We start from the raw sequence: 23,478 nt of genomic DNA on the forward strand, positions 1-23,478 counted from the left end.
AGTAACAATGGTGTACCTCGATTTTCGTCGGAAGTTTGGCACTGCAGCTCGATGTATTCGACGATAGCAACAGTTTCAAGTCACTGGTTGTTTATGTGAAGGGAAATGCGCAGGAGTGCGAATAACTCTTGTGTCCGTGCCTATCCTTCCGACGTCGCAAAGCAGCAGCAGTCAATACAGACACGCTCGCAAACCCTAAACATAAAGTTCAGTGTATAAGCTATACCCTATTGAAAATAAAAACTTTGCATTCCTCAGCGTAAGGTAAAATTCAGCCCAAGTTTTGATCTTCATTCATGTATAATATGCCAACAGCAGAATACTCGAGCTAGCCACGATTGCTTGCTGAAGATGTGTGAGTGCGACATACTGTTGTTCGATTAGTCCTCCTTATGCTTAGTTAAGGTGGACCGGACAGGTGACACGCTTCATCGGCTTTTCAGCATTACCTGTAGTCACATATTAAATACCTACCATCGTTCAGTAAGTGTTAAATAGTTTCTGTTTCGTACAACATCTCCTTCTCCATTTCAGCCGTAAGTCTGTCTGAACAACTACCCATAACCTGCGTCTAATCTAAAACCAGGCTATCTTCGAGAGAAGATGAAACTTTTTCCTTGCCCGGCTCGCTCGCTGCGGGGTCAGCGTGGGTGACTGCTACACGAAGGGGCCCGGGTTCGATTCCCATCCAGGTTTCAAATTTTCTCCACCCGGGGACTGGGTGTTGTGTTGTCCTTAAAGTCGCCTCAGACACACTGTCGTGTCGTCTTTCCACTTCTGAGACGGCTGCACTAGCACGAAAAAAAAAAACCGCACTTTTCCTGATATCATCGATAAGCCTTCTCCGTCAGCGTAGCCCAGCTGTCTTCTTCCTGTCCAGCAGAAAACCGGTGACAAACTTCCTGTTCGATTGAAACTGCGTGCCGGACCTGGCCTCGGACACGGAGCTTAGTCTATCACGGCCAGCACTCTTACCAACTGAGCAATCCAGGTACGACTCAAAACTCATCGTCACAGCATTAATTCTTTCGGTATCAAAAAGTGCTGACAAAATTTTAGCTTTGAGGATGGGACGTGAATCGCGCTTCGATATATTAATCGGCAAGGGCATCTCTGGTATAGGCAGGATTGAAGGTGTGGGGATGGACCGTATGTCCTGGCTAGATAACTTAGTTGGCAACATCGTTCCTCGTGAAAAAAAAAAAAAAAAAAAAAAAAAAAAAACTGCGTTGAAGTGCCGGACCGTCATACAGTATTTCGATAGAAGATGAAATACTTGAACTGCAACGAAGTATTTTACCAATTTAATGCTTCCAAACTGCCGTTATACCACGGAAATTATTTAACGAGATTTACAAAGTTAATTTGTCTCAGGAAATGGCATGAAGTGAGGGACATTCAAGTAAACGCTCATTTATTCATGTACCGTGCTCTAAATATCTTCGCGAGAGACCCTCCTCTGAATAAACACACACACACACACACACACACACACACACACACACACACACACACACACACACAGAGAGAGAGAGAGAGAGAGAGAGAGAGAGAGAGAGAGAGAGAGAAAATCGGTGAGTGTACGAAGGATAAGAGGGTAGGTGACGGGACGACGGTGAGGTGGGGATGGCAGACAGGGAAGAGGAACGCCACAGGTGCAGAGTTGGAGTAGCGAAGGTTATGGTTTAATGTCCCGTCGACATCGAAATCATTAGAGACGCAGCACAAGCGCAGATTGTTTCAAGGAAGGGGAAGGAAATCGGGTGTGCCCTTTCAAAGGAACCATACCGGCATTTCCCTGGAGCGATTTAGGGAAATCACAGAAATCCTGGCCGGACGCGGATTTGAACTGCCGTCCTCCAGAATGAGAGTCGCATGTGCTAACCATTGCGCCACCTCGCTCGTAACGAAGGGAAGGGGTGGAGTGTGAGGGGGAGAGGAAAAGTAAGACAAAGGAGAGCGTAGAATAGGAGAGGGGAACAGAAAGAGCTAAAGGCAGAAAGGCTGCCCAAAACGAATGGGTTCTAGCTTAACTGTTTGGCGGTCAGCTCTCATACGATCATCCACAGACGATACTTCCGTGCAGAGAACAGCGTTGCTAGCAAACGATTTCGTAGTGGCTGTGACTGTATCGATAAATCTTTTGTGTACATTCAGACAATTTGCCATCCCATTATGCTTCATTGGGAACACATTCGATGTAACCTTTGTTTCTGTTGCACACTCGCACGCGTGCATGTCCGAAGGACCATTACATCATTCTTCTTAACAACACAGGTGCTGCAATATTGCATTTGTCCGCCGATGCCAGGCAGCGACTTTCAGTTCAAATGCCCTCACCTGTACAGGAATTACGTAACGTGTGTACGAACACAGGTTGTGACACAGGGACATATGGAAGCTTGGGTCTGGCCGTGAGTCGTGCACGGATAGTCAAAGCCGTTAAGACGACCGCTCGCTTAGCGAGAAATACGGGTTCGAGCCCCAGTTCAGCGCAAATTTTCACTGTCGTCATTCCCTTATACAGGTGACGGTTGTTCGCATTTGCAACTGCGAATACATTTAATGTATTTCATACCGGCTGTAGTCGCTGCAGTGCCTTGCATTGTTCTTCTTAACAACACAGGCACTGCAGTATCGGAATTTAGAAAATTTCATTAGTGTTGTTTGGCCGGGGTCACTGGTTGACAACCTTTCTAAGACTGTTCCCCCTTAGTGCAATCATATATTGAGTAGCAACCCTCACGCTATTTCCCAACCATCATCAACATTAGCGAATAATTAAACTTTTTACTCCAAAGAATTTTCTTTGAAAACTTTTCTCTTAAAATGACGAAAGGTAAATGATATTTACTGGTTATTGGTGTTTTATTAAACCAGAAACTAATGAGTCAATAAGACAATTTGTACTGGTAATTTCTAATAATATTTTTTTACTAGAATCCACGTCTTTAACCCACATTTAAAATCATGTACGTTAAAATGTATGCACTATATTTTTTGTTTTTAATTTAGTTCATTTCTGGACTCTGTACTGCTGAACTGAAAGAAATCAGAAGACTTCAAGCTGCCAATGCTTGCTTTGTGTCTGACTATTACAACTAGTAATAATAATAATAATAATAATAATAATAATAATACTGTGTAGACCCTACAGCAATGTAGTATCAATTACATAGTTATTTTTGTGTTGTGCTGTCAATTAGCTTGTGTAAGTGTAGCGACGTGAAAAATGAATCAATATCTGACTATTTGCTGGGACTTGGAGAAGGCACTTTCATGGGATATTTAAGCATATGTGACCTATATGTCTCAATTTTACTGTCAAAGACGCATGGTACACAGTGCAAAAAATGTTCGTAATGGTAGACAATATGGGGAAGATGCTGTTAATATGTTCGTTTCGAAAGCTCTAACTGGCGCCACATTGTGGCATGCGTTATTGCCAGTATTGTAACGAATTTACAAGTTATATAGGTTAAATACCGTATTTTGCTAATGTAATTAAAGTCTTAATACGACCACACGCGTTTCACTGTAACTGTCTATATGTCGATTTGCAGTAGGGTTTTGGAACATATACTGTATTCGAACGTCCGCAGCTCGTGGTCGTGCGGTAGCGTTCTCGCTTCCGGGTTCCCGGGTTCGATTCTCGGCGGGGTCAGGGATTTTCTCTGCCTCGTGATGACTGGGTGTTGTGTGATGTCCTTAGGTTAGTTAGGTTTAAGTAGTTCTAAGTTCTAGGGGACTGATGACCATAGATGTTAAGTCCCATAGTGCTCAGAGCCATTTTTGTATTAGAACATTACGAAGTACCTCGAAGAAAACGATTTATTGACACATAGCACGAATTCAGAAAATATCGTTCTTGTGAAACACAACTAGCTCTTTATACTCATGAAGTAATAAGTGCCATCGACAGGGGATGTCAAATTGATTCCATATTTTTAGATTTCCGGAAGGCTTTAGACACCGTTCCTCACAATCGTCTTCTAACCAAACTGTGCGCCTACGGACTATCGCCTCAGTTGTGCGACTGGATTCGTGATTTCCTGTAGTAATAGACGGAAAGTCATCGAGTAAAACAGAAGTAATATCCGGCGTTCCACAAGGAAGAGTTATAGGCCCTATTTGTTCCTGATCTATATTAACGACATAGGAGACAATCTGAGTAGCCGTCTTAAATTGTTTGCAGATGATGCTGTCATTTACCGTCTTGTAAAGTCATCAAATGGTCAAAACGACTTGCCTATTCATTTCGATAAGATATCTGTATGGTGCGAAACATGGAAATTGACCCTGAATAAAGAAAAGTGTGAAGTTATTCACATGAGTACTAAAAGAAATCAGCTAAATTTCGATTACGCCAAAAGTTACACAGATCTGAAGGCTGTAAATTCAACTAAACACTTAGGGATTACAATTACAAATAACCTAAATTGGAACGATCACATACATAATATTGTGGATCGAGCAAATCAACGACTGCGATTCATTGGCAGAACACTTAGGTGTAACAGGTCTACTAAAGAGACTGCTTACACCACGCTTGTCCGCCCTATTCTGAAGTATTGCTGTGCGGTGTGGGATCCGCATCAGGTGGGACTGACGGATGACATTGAAAAAGTAAAAAGAAGGGCAGCTCGTTTTGTATTATCGCGAAATAGGGGAGATTGTGTCACAAACATGATACTTGAATTGGAGTGGCAATCATTAAAACAAAGGCGTTTTTCGTTGCGACGGGATCTTCTCATGAAATTTCAGTCACCAGTTTTCTCCTCCGATTGCGAAATCATTCTGTTGGCACCCACCTACACAGGGAGAAATGATCATCACGATAAAATAAGAGAAATCAGGGCTTGCACAGTAAAATTTCAGTGCTCGTTTTTCCCGCGTGCCGTTCGAGAGTGGAACGGTAGAGAGACAGCTTGAAGGTGGTTCATTGAACCCTCTGCCAAGTACTTTATTGTGAATAGCAGAGTAATCATGTAGATGTAGATGTCGTCATTCCTACGTCACAACCTGTACTTGTACACGCGTTAATGTAATTTCCGTATAGAGGAGGACATTTTAATTGAAAGTCACTGCCTGGCATCGGCGGATAAACACGATATTGCAATACCTGCGTTATTAAGAAGAACGATGCCATGGTCTTTCGGACCTGCATGCATGAATGCATCAGGCGAATGTGCAACAAAAACAAAAGTAGCATCGAGTGCGCTCCTAATGAAGTATAATCGGACCGTAAATTTTTTGAATGTACGCAAAAGATTTATCAGATAGTCACAGCCACTACGAAATCATTTGGAAATATTTGTAAACAGTATTACAGTCTCATGAAATAGTGATAACAATAATGATGTTTTAAAATAAATAACTTCGTTTCGTGACCGAAACACAAACGAACCCTTTTCTTTTGATCCCCATGAAAATTTCATTTGACTGGTCAGATGATAGTTACCCCACTGGCCTACATGTTACAATTATTGCATTGGGAATTGCGTTGAAACCGTTTTACCCTACTTGGACATAAGTCTTTTGTAAGTTATTCAGATGCTGCGCAGTACAGTTGAAGAGTACGAAGACGAATGCCTTCGCACACTAAGAAATAGTGAGGCGACCGTCACTTATATCACACAAGAAGCCTGCCACGGTTGTAAAATCTGAAAGGGAAATTCGAATGGGAACCTTTTTCATATTATTTAAACTCCTATAGTGTTAGATACATTACTAAATAACAGTGAAACGATTCATTTTAGATGAATAGAATGACTACTAAATTTTCGTGCTGCTCTAAAGTAAATAGTTATTCAAAAGATTAATATAACAAAGCAGGATGCAGGGCCACCAGTGAGAACGTTTCTTGGTGACGACAGCAGAGTGGTGGAAGATACACACGAGTGGGCCCTTTGTGCCAGAAGCAGTCCCGCAGAAGGCTGCCATTCTGTGTGGCGCGGTCCAGCGAAGGCGGACGCCATCACAGAAGCTTCACGCAGCTGCCGTCGTGGAAATTCCATTTATATTAAGGGCTACCTCATCTCATAACACAATGCTGCAAGTATTAGATAGGTAACAGTCTCGAATGTGAGGATGGCTTCAATTTGTTCCGCCACATAAAGGACGGGACCCTCACCAGCTTGTAAAGTGACCTCTGTAGTTCCAAAGACTTACTGGAATGACGTTTTCATTGATCTTAACGCTGTAGCAAAGATTCAGAATTTCATTTATGTATGCTAGCATGTTTGCTCAGAATACATCGATGATAAAAATATTTCAACCTATGATTTGCTACCTGTGAATTACCCACGCTACCCCAACTGCAAACTTTCTTCTCGAGAGTTTAGCAGAGCATGTGTGGTACCAAGTCACATCCCAAGTTCAATGGACTTACTACATACAACTGTGAGCGGCATAATTTCAAATAATACACTTAACTGCCTCCATCACCTTTCGCCTGGTTAACTCTGTCACTCTTTTAACTTCTTGTTGGAACACAGATACTTAATTACTATTTTCTTATTAACATCTCAGTACCAAAATTAGTAAGAAACTTTCAGTTTTCATCTTGTTCGTACAGCTGTTTGGCTCGACTATTTCACTAAGGTGAAAGTCGTCTTTCAGCTTTGTTGGCCAAAGCACTGTGTTCAGAAGGCAGGAAAGAATAATTAATATTTCATTTCGCGTCATGTCCGTGCTAAGCGCCGCTGCTCAAAGCGCAGACGCAGCACGTAGGAAATCGAGAGTGATATGGGAGCGACTATCACCAGCCCGAGGCTAGTAACGGGGGAAGAGGAGCGGTGGCACTAAATTGCACGACCTAGGAGGGTGGCCGGTATTTCGGAGACCAACAGCTGACGGAAAATGGGATGAGAAGAAGTTCCCCGTTTCAATAAATTCAACGTTGCAACTGTGGCATCATAATACCATTGAAGATGGCACGATGTTAACAATGGGAAGAACGATGTGTCTGCGTTCCATGACTGTTGACATCCATTCAAAAGGCACTCCGAACTGAGCCACCAGTGGAAATGTTGCAGCTGTTGTAGACGAAACCAAGTGTTTTCTTTAGTCACAGAGCTCAGTCGCATATGCTGTTTCTTTGACTGTAAAATTTTTCTCACCATCCTATTCTCGTGACATGGTACACACTGACTACTTCCCCTTCCCACGGGCGAAGAATTCTTCGTGTGGTAGGCATTTCCGTAGTCTATCGTTTCTTGTACAGCCAATCGCTAAATTCTACAACGAAGGTCTCTGCAAAGTCAGTCATCGTCACATTGCAGTATGAATACGTAGAGTACATAGCAGCTTGTGAAAATGAAAACTTTGATAAAGATTTGTCCGCAAAGTGAGCTACCCAGCCTCGACAGCCGGCTGCCGGGGCAACACGTCACATCCCACTGTACCATCCATCCATCAGATGGAAGTCATGTCCACGTGCGCCACCAAATAGGCTTGCATACCGTTGCAATATGCCATCCCAATAGACAGCAGATGTGAAAGTACTCCCCACGAATACATTCAGTAGTATGTGTGCTCCTAAGGCTCATATATAATTGAGAATGTCGTCGTCCCCACAGACCGCAGTTGTTACAGTATCAGCCGGCCGCGGTGGTCTCGCGGTTCTAGGCGCTCAGTCCTGAACCGCGGGAATGCTACGGTCGCAGGTTTGAATCCTGCCTCGGGCATGGATGTGTGTGATGTCCTTAGGTTAGTTAGGTTTAAGTAGTTCTAAGTTCTAGGGGACTGATGACCACAGATGTTAAGTCCCATAGTGCTCAGAGCCATTTGTTACAGTACCTCGAAGAAACACAAGAAATGCTATACGTCCTCTGAACACGTTGTCATCCCCAGTCGAAAACACGGGTGCTCTTAATTACTATCAGGTACACACCAGACGAACAGATGCTGAGAATCGCTCACACTTGAAAAGAACACTTCCCAAAATGTTTGACTACACGCAAAGTGGGCAAGACACCATAATCGCCGAGCACCGCAATGCCTTTGTATGAGTGGAATGGGTCTGGCGACCATACAGACGTACCTTTCGAAACTGGAAATACGAGTCGACTAACGGGAGGGATGGTTCAGAGGTTACCGCAGGGTCTCTAGCCAGAGCATGTACTGATTAGACCCTTGAGCGTATTTGCTCCATCTTTTCCATACTACCGCTGAATGATTACTGCCGCCTGTGATCTCTCTCTCTCTCTCTCTGTCTCTCTCTCCCTTTTTCACACACGCACACACACACACACACACACACACACACACACACACACACACACACATATTTAGAAATTTGTCTGTGGAATAACAGGAACTGCCAAGAAGATATGATTTCAGTTTGTGTACGAAGTTAATTTTATAATCTGTCTCATCCATTAAATCACAGGGTAGGTGGTCAAAGATCTTTATGTCTGCCACACTAAGGTTGAGTGATGAATAGTAAAAATCATTTCTCATTCTAGTATTATATTTGTTAATGTTACTGTTGTTATCTATATCTACACGATTACTCTGCAATTCGCAATGAAGTGTCTGGCAGATTGTTCATCGAACAACCTTCAGACTATTTCCCAACCGTTCCACTCCTTAACAGCACGCCGGAAAACGAACACATATCTTTCTGTATGAGCTCCGATTTTTCTTAATTTATTATGGTGATCAATTCTCCCTATATAAGAGGCTGTCAACAAAATATCTTCGCACTTTTAGGAGAACGCAGGAGATTAAAATTTCGAAAAAAAATCTCTCTGCAATGAAAAACACCTTTTTTTAAACGATTGTCACTCCAACGCGCGTATCACATCCATGACACTCTCCCCTATTTCACGATAATACAAAACTAACTGCCCTTCTTTGAACTTTTTCAACGTTCTCCGTCAATCCTTTCCTGTAAACTCCCCATATTGCACGGCAATACTTTAGCAAAGGAAGGACAAGCGTCTCTTTAGTTGACCTGGTGCATCTCCCAAGTGTTTTGCCAATAAACCGAGTCTTTAGTTTGACTTCCCCACATTATCTACGTGATCGTTCCAATTTAAGTTTCTCGTGATTGCAGTTCCTGGGTATTTAGGTGAATTGACAGTCTTTAGATTTGTCTGATTTATCTTGTAACAGAAGTTTAACGGATTCCTTTTAGTACTTATGTAAATGACCTCACACTTTTCATTATTTTGGTCAATTGCCACTTGTCGCACCATACGGGTATCTTGTCTAAATCATTTTGCAATTGGATTTGATCTTCCGATGACTTTCGAAGACGATAAATGACAGCATTATCTACAAACAATCTAGGAAGTCTGCTCAGATTGTCCACCAAATCATTTATATAGATTAGGAACAGCGGAGGTCCTGTAACACTTCCTTGAGGTACAGCAGAAATCACTTCTGTTTTACTCGATTACTTTCCGTCAGTTACTACGAACTGTGACCCTTATGAGAGAAAATCACGGATCCAGTCACACAACTGGGATGATACTCCACAGCCACGCAATTTGATTAGAAGCTGCTTGCGAGGAACGGTATCAAAAGCCTTTCAGAAATCTAGAAATATGGAAATAGTTTTATATCCCCAGTCGATAGCACTCACTTCTTTGTGAGAATAAGAAGCTAGTTGTGTTTCATAAGAATATTTTCTGAATCTGTGCTATGTCAGTCAGCCAACAATATATTTTCGCATTAGAAGGAGAAAGCTGATGATTGAAATATCATGAGAAGATCCTACTGTAACCAAAACCGCGTTTGTGCATCATATCCGTGACACTCTCCCTTCCGTTTCGCGATAATTCAAAACGAGCTGCCCTTCTTTCAACTTTTTTCGATGTCTTCCGGCAATCCTATCTGACGCGGATCTCGCGCTACGCAGCGGTACTCTAGCAGAGAACGGGCAAGCGTGGAGTATGCAGTCTCCTTAGTAGGCCTGTTGTAACTTGTAAATGTTCAGTCGATAAACCGTAGTCCTTAGGTAGCTTTCCCCCACATGTGATTTACGTCATTCCCAATTGTAATCACAACGTATATCAAATTGTGATTGTTGACGACAAGGCGGCAGATGCACCGTGAAGCTGCTGTCAGAATGCTCTCCTGAACAATACATATTATCTTTATCACACGTTTATGTGCGACAAACATTTTGACGAGTTATCACGGAATATTATGCCCAAGACATCGGTGAACGAAAATAGTAGAAGTAAGTCAACTTGTTAATACCTCCAAAATCTTATGTTATTTGTAAACCTACGTTACAGCGTTTAGATGTTTAAGAAACGTACAATGTACCCTACATCTACATTTATACTCCGCAAGCCACCCAAACGGTGTGTGGCGGAGGGCACTTTACGCGCCACTGTCTGAAAGCCTCCGTGCGCGCTCTAATCTCTCTAATTTTACATTCGTGATCTCCTCGGGAGGTATAAGTAAAGGGAAGCAATATATTCGATACCTCATCCAGAAACGCACCCTCTCGAGACCTGGCGAGCAAGCTACACCGCGATGCAGAGCGCCTCTCTTGCAGAGTCTGCCACTTGAGTTTGTTTAACATCTCCGTAACGCTATCACGGTTACCAAATAATCCTGTGACGAAACGCGCCGCTCTTCTTTGGATCTTTTCTATCCCCTCCGTCAACCCGATCTGGTACGGATCTCACACTGATGAGCAATACTCAAGTATAAGTCGAACGAGTGTTTTGTAAGCCACCTCCTTTGTTGATGGACTACATTTTCTAAGGACTCTCCCAATGAATCTCAACCTGGTGCCCGCCTTACCAACAATTAATTTTATATGATCATTCCACTTCAAATCGTTCCGCACGCATACTCCCAGATATTTTACAGAAGTAACTGCTACCAGTGTTTGTTCCGCTATCATATAATCATACAATAAAGGATCCTTCTTTCTATGTATTCGCAATACATTACATTTGTCTATGTTAAGGATCAGTTGCCACTCCCTGCACCAAGTGCCTATCCGCTGCAGATCTTCCTGCATTTCGCTACAATTTTCTAATGCTGCAACTTCTCTGTATACTACAGCATCATCCGCGAAAAGCCGCATGGAATTTCCGACACTATCTACTAGGTCATTTATATATATTGTGAAAAGCAATGATCCAATAACACTCCCCTGTGGCACGCCAGAGGTTGCTTTAACGTCTGTAGACGTCTCTCCATTGATAACAACATGCTGTGTTGTGTTTGCTAAAAACTCTTCAATCCAGCCACACAGCTTGTCTGATATTCCGTAGGCTCTTACTTTGTTTATCAGGCGACAGTGTGGAACTGTATCGAACGCCTTCCGGAAGTCAAGGAAAATAGCATCTACCTGGGAGCCTGTATCTAATATTTTCTGGGTCTCATGAACAAATAAAGCGAGTTGGGTCTCACACGATCGCTGTTTCCGGAATCCATGTTGATTCCTACAGAGTAGATTCTGGGTTTCCAAAAACGACATGATACTCGAGCAAAAAACATGTTCTAAAATTCTATAACAGATCGACGTCAGAGATATAGGTCTATAGTTTTGCGCATCTGCTCGAGGACCCTTCTTGAAGACTGGGACTACCTGTGCTCTTTTCCAATCATTTGGAACCTTCCGTTCCTATAGAGATTTGCGGTACACGGCTGTTAGAAGGGGGGCAAGTTCTTTCGCGTACTCTGTGTAGAATCGAATTGGTATCCCGTCAGGTCCAGTGGACTTTCCTCTATTGAGTGATTCCAGTTGCTTTTCTATTCCTTGGACACTTATTTCGATGTCAGCCATTTTTTCGTTTGTGCGAGGATTTAGAGCAGGAACTGCAGTGCGGTCTTCCTCTGTAAAACAGCTTTGGAAAAAGGTGTTTAGTATTTCAGTTTTACGCGTGTCATCGTCTGTTTCAATGCCATCATCATCCTGGAGTGTCTGGATATGCTGCTTCGAGCCACTTACTGATTTAACGTAAGACCAGAACTTCCTAGGATTTTCTGTCAAGTCGGTACATAGAATTTTACTTTCGAATTCACTGAACGCTTCACGCATAGCCCTCCTTACGCTAGCTTTGACATCGTTTAGCTTCTGTTTGTCTGAGAGGTTTTGGCTGCGTTTACACTTGGAGTGAAGCTCTCTTTGCTTTCGCATTAGTTTCCTAACTTTGTTGCTGAACCACGGTGGGTTTTCCCCGTCTCTCACAGTTTTACTCGGCACGTACCTGTCTAAAACGCATTTTACGATTGCCTTGAACTTTTTCCATAAACACTCAACATTGTCAGTGTCGGAACAGAAATTTTCGTTTTGATCTGTTAGGTAGTCTGAAATCTGCCTTCTATTACTCTTGCTAAACAGATGAACCTTCCTCCCTTTTTTTATATTCCTATTAACTTCCATATTCAGGGATGCTGCAACGGCCTTATGATCACTGATTCCCTGTTCTGCACTTACAGAGTCGAAAAGTTCGGGTCTGTTTGTTATCAGTAGGTCCAAGATGTTATCTCCACGAGTCGGTTCTCTGTTTAATTGCTCGAGGTAATTTTCGGATAGTGCACTCAGTATAATGTCACTCGATGCTCTGTCCCTACCACCTGTCCTAAACATCTGAGTGTCCCAGTCTATATCTGGTAAAATGAAATCTCCACCTAAGACTATAACATGCTGAGAAAATGTATGTGAAATGTATTCAAAATTTTCTCTCAGTTGTTCTGCCACTAATGCTGCTGAGTCGGGAGGTCGGTAAAAGGAGCCAACTATTAACCTAACTCGGTTGTTGAGTGTAACCTCCACCCATAATAATTCACAGGAACTATCCACTTCTACTTCACTACAGGATAAACTACTACTAACAGCGACAAACACGCCACCACCGGTTGCATGCAATCTACCCTTTCTAAACACCGTCTGTGCCTTTGTAAAAATTTCGGCAGAATTTATCTCTGGCTTCAGCCAGCTTTCTGTACCTATAACGATTTCAGCTTCGGTGCTTTCTACCAGCGCTTGAAGTTCCGGTACTTTACCAATACAGCTTCGACAGTTTACAATTACAGTACCGACTGCTGCTTGGCCCCCGCATGTCCTGACTTTGCCCCGCACCCTTTGAGGCTGCTGCCCTTTGTGTACTTGCCCGAGGCCATCTAACCTAAAAAACCGCCCAGCCCACGCCACACAACCCCTGCTACCCGTGTAACCGCTTGCTGCGTGTAGTGGACTCCTGACCTATCCAGCAGAACCTGAAACCCCACCATTCTATGGCGCAAGTCGAGGAATCTGCAGCCCACACGGTCGCAGAACCGTCTCAGCCTCTGATTCAGACCCTCCACTCGGCTCTGTACCAAAGGTCCGCAGTCAGTCCTGTCGACGATGCTGCAGATGGTGAGCTCTGCTTTCATCCCGCTAGCGAGACTGGCAGTCTTCACCAAATCAGATAGCCGCCGGAAGCCAGAGAGGATTTCCTCCGATCCATAGCGACACACATCATTGGTGCCGACATGAGCGACCAACTGCAGATGGGTGCACCCTGTACCCTTTATGGCATCCGGAAGGACCCTTTCCACATCTGGAATGACTCCCCCCGGTATGCACACGGAGTGCACATTGGTTTTCTTCCCCTCTCTTGCTGACATATCCCTAAGGGGCCCCATTACGCGCCTGACGTTGGAGCTCCCAACTACCAGTAAGCCCACCCTCTGCGACTGCCCGGATCTTGCAGACTGAGGGGCAACCTCTGGAACAGGACAAGCAGCCATGTCCGGCCGAAGATCAGTATCAGCCTGAGGCAGAGCCTGAAACTGGTTCGTCAGACAAACTGGAGAGGCCTTTCGTTCAGCCCTCCGGAATGTCTTTCACCCCCTGCCACACCTCGAGACGACCTCCCACTCTACCACAGGAGAGGGATCAGCCTCAATGTGGGCAGTATCCCGGGCAGCCACAGTCGTAGTCCGATTGGGAGGTGGGTGGGACGAGCTGGCCGTCCCCGACAAACCCCCATCCGGACCCCCACAGTGGTGCCCATTGGCAACAGCCTCAAGCTGTGTGACCGAAGCCAACACTGCCTGAAGCTGGGAGTGAAGAGATGCCAACTCAGCCTGCATCCGAACACAGCAGTTGCAGTCCCTATCCATGCTAAAAACTGTTGTGCAAAGAACGTCTGAACTAATCTACAGAGAGCACAAACAATTCGACAGAAAATTTAAACGGTTATTAAAATACAAGATTGCCTAGTAAATGCAGTAATGCTGCTACTTGCGCACTGCTGACACACTGCTCGGCGGCGGAAGGAGACTAAGCGATTTTACACTATTCAGGTACTAAAACGCGATGCTACAACTCTCAAATACTATAATACGCCAGAAATATTGAATTAAACAATGCAAATACCAAAAACACGCAAAGAAATTAAGAATTAAACTATACAACAAATAAGTGAGACCCTGCGACTTGCAGTTCTGGTTCTTCAATGTAAAGACCTAAAAATTTAGAATATTATGTTTCATGGATTGTTTTACCCTAAAGCATTATTTCTAATAGTATAGTCAGGTGTTGGGCAGAGCAGAACTGCATATGTTGTGTTTTACCTACGTATAACGACAGTCCATTTTCTGAAAATCAGTTATTAATTGTTCAGAAAATATTGTTTCTCCATTACGATTTTTTATAATACGTGCATTGTCATTAATGAGAACTGCTTCTACATCTTGGTTATATGATGGCAGATCATTTATATATAACAAGAACAAGAACGGACCTCCTACTGACCCCTGTGGTGCACCTGCAATTATGTTTCCCCCCCCCCTAGAGATGCTGTCTCATTTTGCAGAATCCCTGGATACCTTAATGTGATACTCTGCAGCCTTTTAGTTTGACAGGATGAAAATCAATAACCAGCACATGTATGATACCACAGAAATTTAACTTGATTTAGGACAATATTGTGAACTGCACAATCAAATGCTTACCAAGTCACAGTATTTTCTCATTTAAATTTTGTAAATGATTCAAATGGCTCTGAGCACTATGGGACTCAACATCTGAGGACATCACAGACATCCATGCCCGAAGCAGGATTCGAACCTGCGACCGTAGCAGTCACGCAGTTCCGGACTGAAGTGCCTAGAACCGCACGGCCACCGCGGCCGGCTAAATTTTGTATTATATGATTCATGAATTGGAAAATAGCATTCCTGTGGAGAGACTCTTTTGTAAACCAAATTGAGACGGTCTAAATATCTTAGTTTGACAGAGGTGTAGTATGGTACTGACAAGATTCACGTCATAGCGAGTTGTCGCGAATGTCATCAGCAGAACAGGAAAAAAAATCAAATTAACTGCGGAACAACGCTTATAACGCCTAACGCTGCCTCTGTAGCTTGTCGAACTCGATGCAGCTATCCAGAACCTGTAATCGAATAAATAATTAATCTAGTAGGACTCTCGGTTCTGTAGCTATATACTGTAGATTATGACTTTGCATTGCCAATTGGGTCGGGTTCGACGCTTTAACATTAGACAGTGTGACTCAACTGCCCCTACCTATGTGTTTTATGCAGCGTGCAACGATTTCGAAAACCATGCGCGAGATTTTCATATTCTCTCCCTCACTACATAAAAACTAGTAATCCTACAGAAAAAATGAACACGATCTTTTTTTAGGAAATTTAATGTAGATAAATTTTGAAGTGGGATACGTTTTCGCTGGAGGCCATGAACACGATCTTTTTTTAGGAAATTTAATGTAGATAAATTTTGAAGTGGGATACGTTTTCGCTGGAGGCCATGATTTTCGAGTTATTCGAGAAAGACACCTTTGAAGGTCGATTTTTCTCGAATAATTTGAAAACTATGGCCTCTAGCGGAAATGAATACCAGTACAAAATATAATTACATTAAATTTTATACAAAAAGGTCCATTCCATTTTTTTTCTATAGGATCAATAGCTTGCATGTAGCGAGGGAGAGAGTTTAAGAATCTTACTGCTGGTATTTGAAGGCATTCTGGGTTGCATAAAACCGATATGCAGGGGCAGCTTAATCACCCTGTACACAAGCGCTCTCTCCTAAGAGTCGTCACGTGCTTATTCTATTTTGTTTCGGCAGATATTTGCAATTTTTGTTTAGCAGTGTACAGCTGGAGTCATCAAAAATAAACACTACTCTTCACGTCTTTCATGGAACTCCCAGTGACGACGGAAAGCATCGGTTTGTTTCCTGTTACAAACAAAATGATTTTTAAAGTGGAATTTTACGTGCTTATTCGTCAGAGCTATCGAATTTTATTTGATCTATATGTATTAAAAGGGACAGAAAAACCCGAAGAACAACACCTACTCCAGCGGAAACTGAACAACGTCGTTTCATGGCGGTAGCAGTCAGCGCGGGCTCGGGTGGTTCTGTCGCAGCTAGAGTAGTGGTTACTCTCGACGTTTTCCTGTCCGTGTTAATACATATCGACAAAACGAACATCGCACTACACTAATATGGGACCGCTCTATCTAATGGATGCATAAAGTGCCGTTTTAAAAATCATCCTGTTTGTGAAAAATGAAATGAGCGTATGGCAGAATTGACCACGAGGCTCCCTCCATACGGGGAAGTTCGGCCGCCAAGTGCAAGTCTTATGTCAGTCGACGCCACACTGGGCGACTTGCGCACAGGTGATAGGAATGAAATGATGATGACAACAGAAAATCTCCAACGCGGCCGGGAATCGACCCTGGCCCGCTTGCATGGGAAATGAGCATGTTACCACCCAGCTATGCAGGCGGACATCCTGTTTGTAACGGGAAACAAACCGACTCTTTCCGCTGAAACTGGGGTCACATTAAAGACGTGATGAACAATATTTGTTGTGGTTGACCCCAGCTACGCATTGACGAAACTAAAGTGCAAGTACCTGCCGGAACACCAGAGAAAGCGCTCCCAACGACTGTATGTTAAGCTCGCGTATGATGACATTTCTGGAGAACGAGTCTCCTACGTAGGAATCAACACCAGTTCCGGAATCAACGATCGTATGAAACCCAGCTCACTCTGTTCTTCCCTCGACCTCCGGAAGGCGTTCCATGCAGTTCGGCGTAGTCGCCTAATGAAGAAAATAGGAGCGTATAGACTGTCAACCCAACCGTGTGACTGACTAAAGAGTTTCTAGCAAACAGAACACATCGCGTCATTTGCAATGGAGAGAAATCTTCAAACGTGAATGTAATTTGGGATGTATCTCAAGTAGGATTACTTTTCACAATATACAGGGTGGTCCACTGATCGTGACCGGGCCAAATATCTCACGAAATAAGCGTCAAACGAAAAATCTACAAAGAACGAAACTTGTCTAGCTTGAAGGGGGAAACCAGATGGCGCTATGGTTGGCCCGCTAGATGGCGCTGCCATAGGTCAAACGGGTATCAACTGTGGTTTTTTAAATAGGAACCCCCATCTTTTATTACATATTCATGTAGTACGTAAAGAAATATGAATGTTTTAGTTGGACCACTTTTTTCGCTTTGTAATAGTCACAAACATATGGCTCACAATTTTAGAGGAACAGTCGGTAACAGGTAGGTTTAATAAATTAAAATACAGAACGTAGGTACGTTTCAACATTTTATTTCGGTTGTTCCAATGTGATACATGTACCTTTGTCAACTTATTTCTGAGAACGCATGCTGTTACAGCGTGATTACCTGCAAATACCACATTAATGCAATAAATGCTCAAAATGCTGTCCGTCAACCTCAATGCATTTGGCAATACGTGTAACGACATTCCTTTCAACAGCGAGTAGTTCGACTACCGTAATGTTCGCACATGCATTGACAATGCGCTGACGCATGTTGTCAGGCGTTGTCGGTGGATCACGGTGGCAAATATCCTTCAACTTTCCCCAAAGAAAGAAATCCGGGGACGTCAGATCCGGTGATCGTGCGGGCCATGGTATGGTGCTTCGACGACCAATCCACCTGTCATGAAATATGCTATTCAATACCGCTTCAACTGCACGCGAGCTATGTGCCGGACATTCATCATGTGGAAGTACATCGCCATTCTGTCATGCAGTGAAACATCTTGTAGTAACATTGGTAGAACATTACGTAGGAAATCAGCATACATTGCACCATTTAGACTGCCATCGATAAAATGCGGGCCAATTATCCTTCCTCACATAACGCCGCACCATAAATTAACCCGCCAAGGTCGCTGATGTTCCACTTGTCGCAGTCATCGTGGATTTTCCGTTGCCCAATAGTGCATATTATGCCGGTTTACGTTACCGCTGTTGGTGAATGACGCTTCGTCGCTAAATAGAACGCGTGCAAAAAATCTGTCATCGTCCCGTAATTTCTCTTGTGCCCAGTGGCAGAACTGTACACGACTTTCAAAGTCGTCGCCATGCAATTCCCGGTGCATTGAAATATAGTACGGGTGCAATCGATGTTGATGTAGCGTTCTCAACACCGATGTTTTTGAAATTCCCGATTCTCGCGCAATTCGTCTTCTACTGATGTGCGGATTAGCCGCGACAGCAGCTAAAACACCTACTTGGGCATCATCATTTGTTGCAGTTCTTGGTTGACGTTTCACATGTGGCTGAACACTTCCTGTTTCCTTAAATAACGTAACTATACGGTGGATGGTCCGGACACTTGGATGATGTCGTCCAGGATACCGAGGAGCATACATAGCACACGCCCGTTGGGCATTTTGATCACAATAGCCATACATCAACACGATATCGACGTTTTCCGCAATTGGTAAACGGTCCATTTTAACACCGGTAATGTATCACGAAGAAAATACCGTCCGCACTGGCGGAATGTCACGTGATACCACGTACTTATACGTTTGTCACTATTACAGCGCCATCTGTCACAAAGCGAAAAAAGTGGTCCAACTAAAACATTCATATTTCTTTACGCACTACACGAATATGTAATAAAAATGGGGGTTCCTATTTTTAAAAAACGCAGTTGATATCCGTTTGACCTATGGCAGCGCCATCTATCGGGCCAACCATAGCGCCATCTAGTTTCCCCCTTCGGTCACTATCGATGGACCACCCTGTATATAACCGACCTAGTAGACAACGTCGGAAGTGCGACGAGACTTTCCGCGGATGATGCTATTCTATATGAAGAAGTTGTAACGCTAGGAAATTGTAGGAAGAGCTGCAACGCAGCTACGCTCGGTGTTCGGACTGGAAACTGACCCCCAATATAAACAAATGTAACATACTGAGCGTAAATAGCCAGAAAGGCCCATCATTGTACGATTAGACGTTCTCAGAAGAATCACAGGAAGTAGTGACATCCATAAATTATCTAGGAATATGCGTATGGAGCGGTTTAAAGCGGAACGACTACGTACAACAAATTGCAGTAAAGGCAGCTGCCGGTTTGAAATTCATTGGAAGAATTATGAGGAAATGTAGTCGATCGACAAAGGAGACAGCTTACAAATCCCTCGTTCGACCGATACCTCTGTCTTGCTCTTCGGTCTGGAGTCTGTATCAGATAGGACTGACAGAGGAAATAGAGACCAGCCACATAAAAGCAGCACGTTTCTTTAAAGGTTCATATAGTAAGCGCAAAAGCACAACGGAGATGCCGAGTAAAATCCGGTGGCAGACGCTGCCAGAAAGGCGTTCTGCATCGAGGTATGGTTTACTGCTAATGTTCCGGGAGCATATATATAGTTTCCTCCTCTGTATAAACACCGCGCGACAGAGTCGAGCTCACACGCAGTCGAAAGAGCGGAAATGAGTACACCTGTACATGTACTTGGGCCAGTCGGACACAGATAGCCGCTACATCGGAGACGGTCAGAGGGACCCGAGAGATTGACGAGTCGGCAGAACACGGGATTTCGCAGATATTGCAGAAAACAAACGGCGCTAGAGATCGATCGGGAAGGCCTGTCGAGGAACAGTGTCGGCAGGTGTGTCGCTTAGAGCACGGAAAAAGAGAGGCTATTCACGACAGCAACAGCTGCTAGGACATAAGTCGATTGTCGAGGTAAAGAATCTGACCTTACGAATTACATATACAGACATAGAAATTGAAAATTTTGCAGGTCGTCAGGGGACAGGCCTCTCTTGGCGCGGAATAATCGGATACCGCGCTTCGCGACAGACACTCGCATCGTTTATCGGGCGTTTGCACTGGGCTTTACTCCCGTGTAGCGCACCCGCAGACGATCGACGCTCGGTAACGGCACTCCGGTAAAAGTCCGCCGGCCGACGTCGTTTCTGTCTTCGACTAATACTAAAACCCAGCAAAGGGACACTAACATAATTATTACTACAATACTGGCCATTAAAATTTCTACACCACGAAGATGACGCGCTACAGACGCGAAATTTAACCGACAGGAAGAAGATGCTGTGATATGCAAATGATTAGCTTTTCAGAGCACTCACACAAGGTTGGCGCCGGTGGCGACACCTACAACGTGCTGACATGAGGAAAATTTCCAACCGATTTGTCATACACAAACAGCAGTTGACCGGCGTTGCCTGGTAAAACGTTGTTGTGATGCCTTGTGTAAGGAGGAGAAATACGTACCATCACGTTTCCGAATTTGATAAAGGTCGGATTGTAGCCTATCGCGATTGCGGTTTATCGTATCGCGACATTGCTGCTCGCGTTGGTCGAGATCCAATGACTGTTAGCAGACTATGGAATCGGTGGGTACAGGAGGGTAATACGGAACGCCGTGCTGGATCTCAACGGCATTGTATCACTAGCAGTCGAGATGACAGGCATCTTATCCGCATGGCTGTAACGGATCGTGCAGCCACGTCTCGATCCCTGAGTCAACAGATGGTGACGTTTGCAAGACGACAACCATCTGCACGAACAGTTCGACGACGTTTGCAGCAGTACGGACTATCAGCTCAGAGACCATGGCTGCGGTTACCCTTGACGCTGCATCACAGATAGGAGCGCCTGCGATGGTGTACTCAACGACGAACCTGGGTGCACGAATGGCAAAACGACATTTTTTTGAGATGAATCCAGGTCTTGTTTACAGCATCATGATGGTCGCGTCCGTGTTTGGCGACATCGCGGTGAACGCAAATTGGAAGCGTGTATTCGTCATCGCCATACTGGCGTATCACCCGGCGTGATGGTACGGGGTGCCATAGGTTACACCTCTCGGTCAGTTCTTGTTCGCATTGACGGCACGTTGAACAGTGGACGTTACATTTCAGATGTGTTACGACCCGTGGCTCTACCCTTCATTCGATCCCTGCGAAACTCTACATTTCTGCATGATAATGAACGACCGCATGTTGCAGGTCCTGTACAGGCATTTCTGGATACAGAAAATGTTCGACTGTTGCCCTGGCCAGCACATTCTCCAGATCTCTCACCAATTGAAAACGTCTGGTCAATGGTGGCCCAGCAAGTGGCTCGTCACAATACGCCAGTCACTACTCTTGATGAACTGTGGTATCGTGTTAAAGCTGCATGGGCAGCTGTACCTGTACACGCCATCCAAGCTCTGTTTGACTTAATGCCCAGACGTATCAAGGCCATTATTACGGCCAGAGGTGGTTGTTCTGGGTACTGATTTCTCAGGATCTATGCACCCAAATTGCGTGAAAGTGTAATCACATGTCAGTTCTAGTATAATATATTTGTCCAATGAATACCCGTTTATCATCTGCATTTCTTCTTTGTGTAGCAATTTTAATGTTCAGTAGTGTACAACGAGTGTATTAATGTTTTATTTTTGAAAATTTTCACGCGCAGTGGAAGGATATGGTGTGAGAACAAGTTTCGCTAAAGTAAGTGCAGTAAATTTAGTGAAAACGTGTTTTGGTTTTGAGACTGACCTGCGCGGGAAGTCTGCGGGCGGCGGCGCTTGGTGCGCGAGCGTGGGCGCGGGCGGCGCGGAGGCGCGGCACGGCCGGTGCTGCAGCTGCAGGGGCGGCGCGGCCAGCGGCGGCAGCGGCAGAGCGGGCTGCTGCAGCGGCTCCACGCGCCGCATCGACGCCCGCCGCTGGCGCTCCTCCTCGCCGGACACCCAGCTCCAGTCGATGTCTCCGCTGCCAGAGCTGCGACAACACACACAACACACACACTCACACCTCTCCTCCGCATCTACTGTATTCCCAGCTCCGCGTCGGTGCCAAACACACATTTCGGCAGCGTTTTGCCATCGCCGATTAGGTGTAACATTTAATTTCGTAAATATACCGGGTGATCAAAAAGTCAGTATAAATTTAAAAACTGAGTAAATCACGGAATAATGTAAATAGAGAGGTACAATTTGACACACATGCTTGGAATGACATGGGGTTTTATTAGAACCAAAAAAATACAAAAGTTCAAAAAATGTCCGACAGATGGCGCTTCATCTGATCACAATAGCAATAATTAGCATAACAAAGTAAGACAAAGCAAAGATGATGTTCTCTACAGGAAATGCTCAATATGTCCACCATCATTCCTCAACAATAGCTTTAGTCGAGGAATAATGTTATGAACAGCACTGTACAGCATGTCCGGAGTGATGGTGAGGCATTGGCGTCGGATGTTGTCTTTCAGCATCCTTAGATATGTCGGTCGATCACGATACTCTTGCGACTTCAGGTAACCCCAAAGCCAATAATCGCACGGACTGAGGTCTGGGGACCTCGGAGGCCAAGCATGACGAAAGTGGCGGCTGAGCACACGATCGTCACCAAACGACGCGCGCAAGAGATCAGTCAGACATTTTGTGAACTTTGTTTTCTTTTTTTTGTTCTAATAAAACCCCATGTCATACCAAGCATGTGTGTCCATTTTTAACTCTCTATCTACATTATTCCGTGGTTTATTAAGTTTTCAAATTTATACTGACTTTTTGATCACCCGGTACCATTATCGAGGCTGCAGGCCGGTACAGTGTCAAAGATTACGGCCCGTGCCAGATGGTTAGGAGGTAAAACGTCGAGAAACGCCTCCCGCGATTTCTCAGCAGCTCTGCCGACAAATGGTGGTGCCGCGTGCCGGCACGGGACCTGCTGCGGCTCGGGACGGAGGTGAGCGCGACGGCACTGTCAGCAGACATCTGCTAGTTCACTTTAACAGAGTAAGACGTAAAAAGTGTCCTACAATACTTAGAGGTGACGCCAGCCTGCGTGAGCTAAAACGCGTGCATTTCGGCCTCCACTAGTAACACGGTGTTGACTCTTCTGCCAACCTAAAAGTGTTCTTAAATTGTATCGGAGAGTCCAGAATGAAATTTTCGTTCTGCAGCGGGGTGTGCGCTGGTATGAAACTTCCTGGCAGATTAAAACTGTATGCCGGACCGAGGCTCGAACTCGGGACCTTTGCCTTTCGCATCCAAGTGCTCTGCCAACTGTGCTAGCCAAGCACGACTCACTCCCCGTCCTCAAAGCTTCAATTCCGCCAGTACCTCGTCTCCTACCTTCCAAACTTCGCAGAAGCTCTTCTGAATGTTCTGCAAGGTATTCAGGAGAGCTTCTGCGAAGTTTGGAAGGTAGGAGACGAGGTACTGGCGGAACTGAA

At 44.5% G+C, this 23,478-nt stretch overlaps 1 protein-coding gene across 1 annotated transcript in view; it reads right to left on the bottom strand.

Annotated features, from left to right (window-relative positions):
* LOC124722248 (sodium-dependent transporter bedraggled) overlaps positions 1-23,478 on the bottom strand; it is a 733,406-nt gene that overhangs the window by 191,382 nt on the left and 518,546 nt on the right. The window contains exons 7-8 of the mRNA XM_047247438.1: positions 21,918-22,019; positions 21,798-21,839 (exon numbers count right to left, since the gene is read on the bottom strand). Coding sequence (XP_047103394.1) covers positions 21,798-21,839; positions 21,918-22,019 — 144 coding nt within the window. The remainder of the gene's footprint in view (positions 1-21,797; positions 21,840-21,917; positions 22,020-23,478) is intronic.

Source organism: Schistocerca piceifrons, chromosome X (assembly GCF_021461385.2).
Source record: "Schistocerca piceifrons isolate TAMUIC-IGC-003096 chromosome X, iqSchPice1.1, whole genome shotgun sequence".
Taxonomy (NCBI): domain Eukaryota; kingdom Metazoa; phylum Arthropoda; class Insecta; order Orthoptera; family Acrididae; genus Schistocerca; species Schistocerca piceifrons.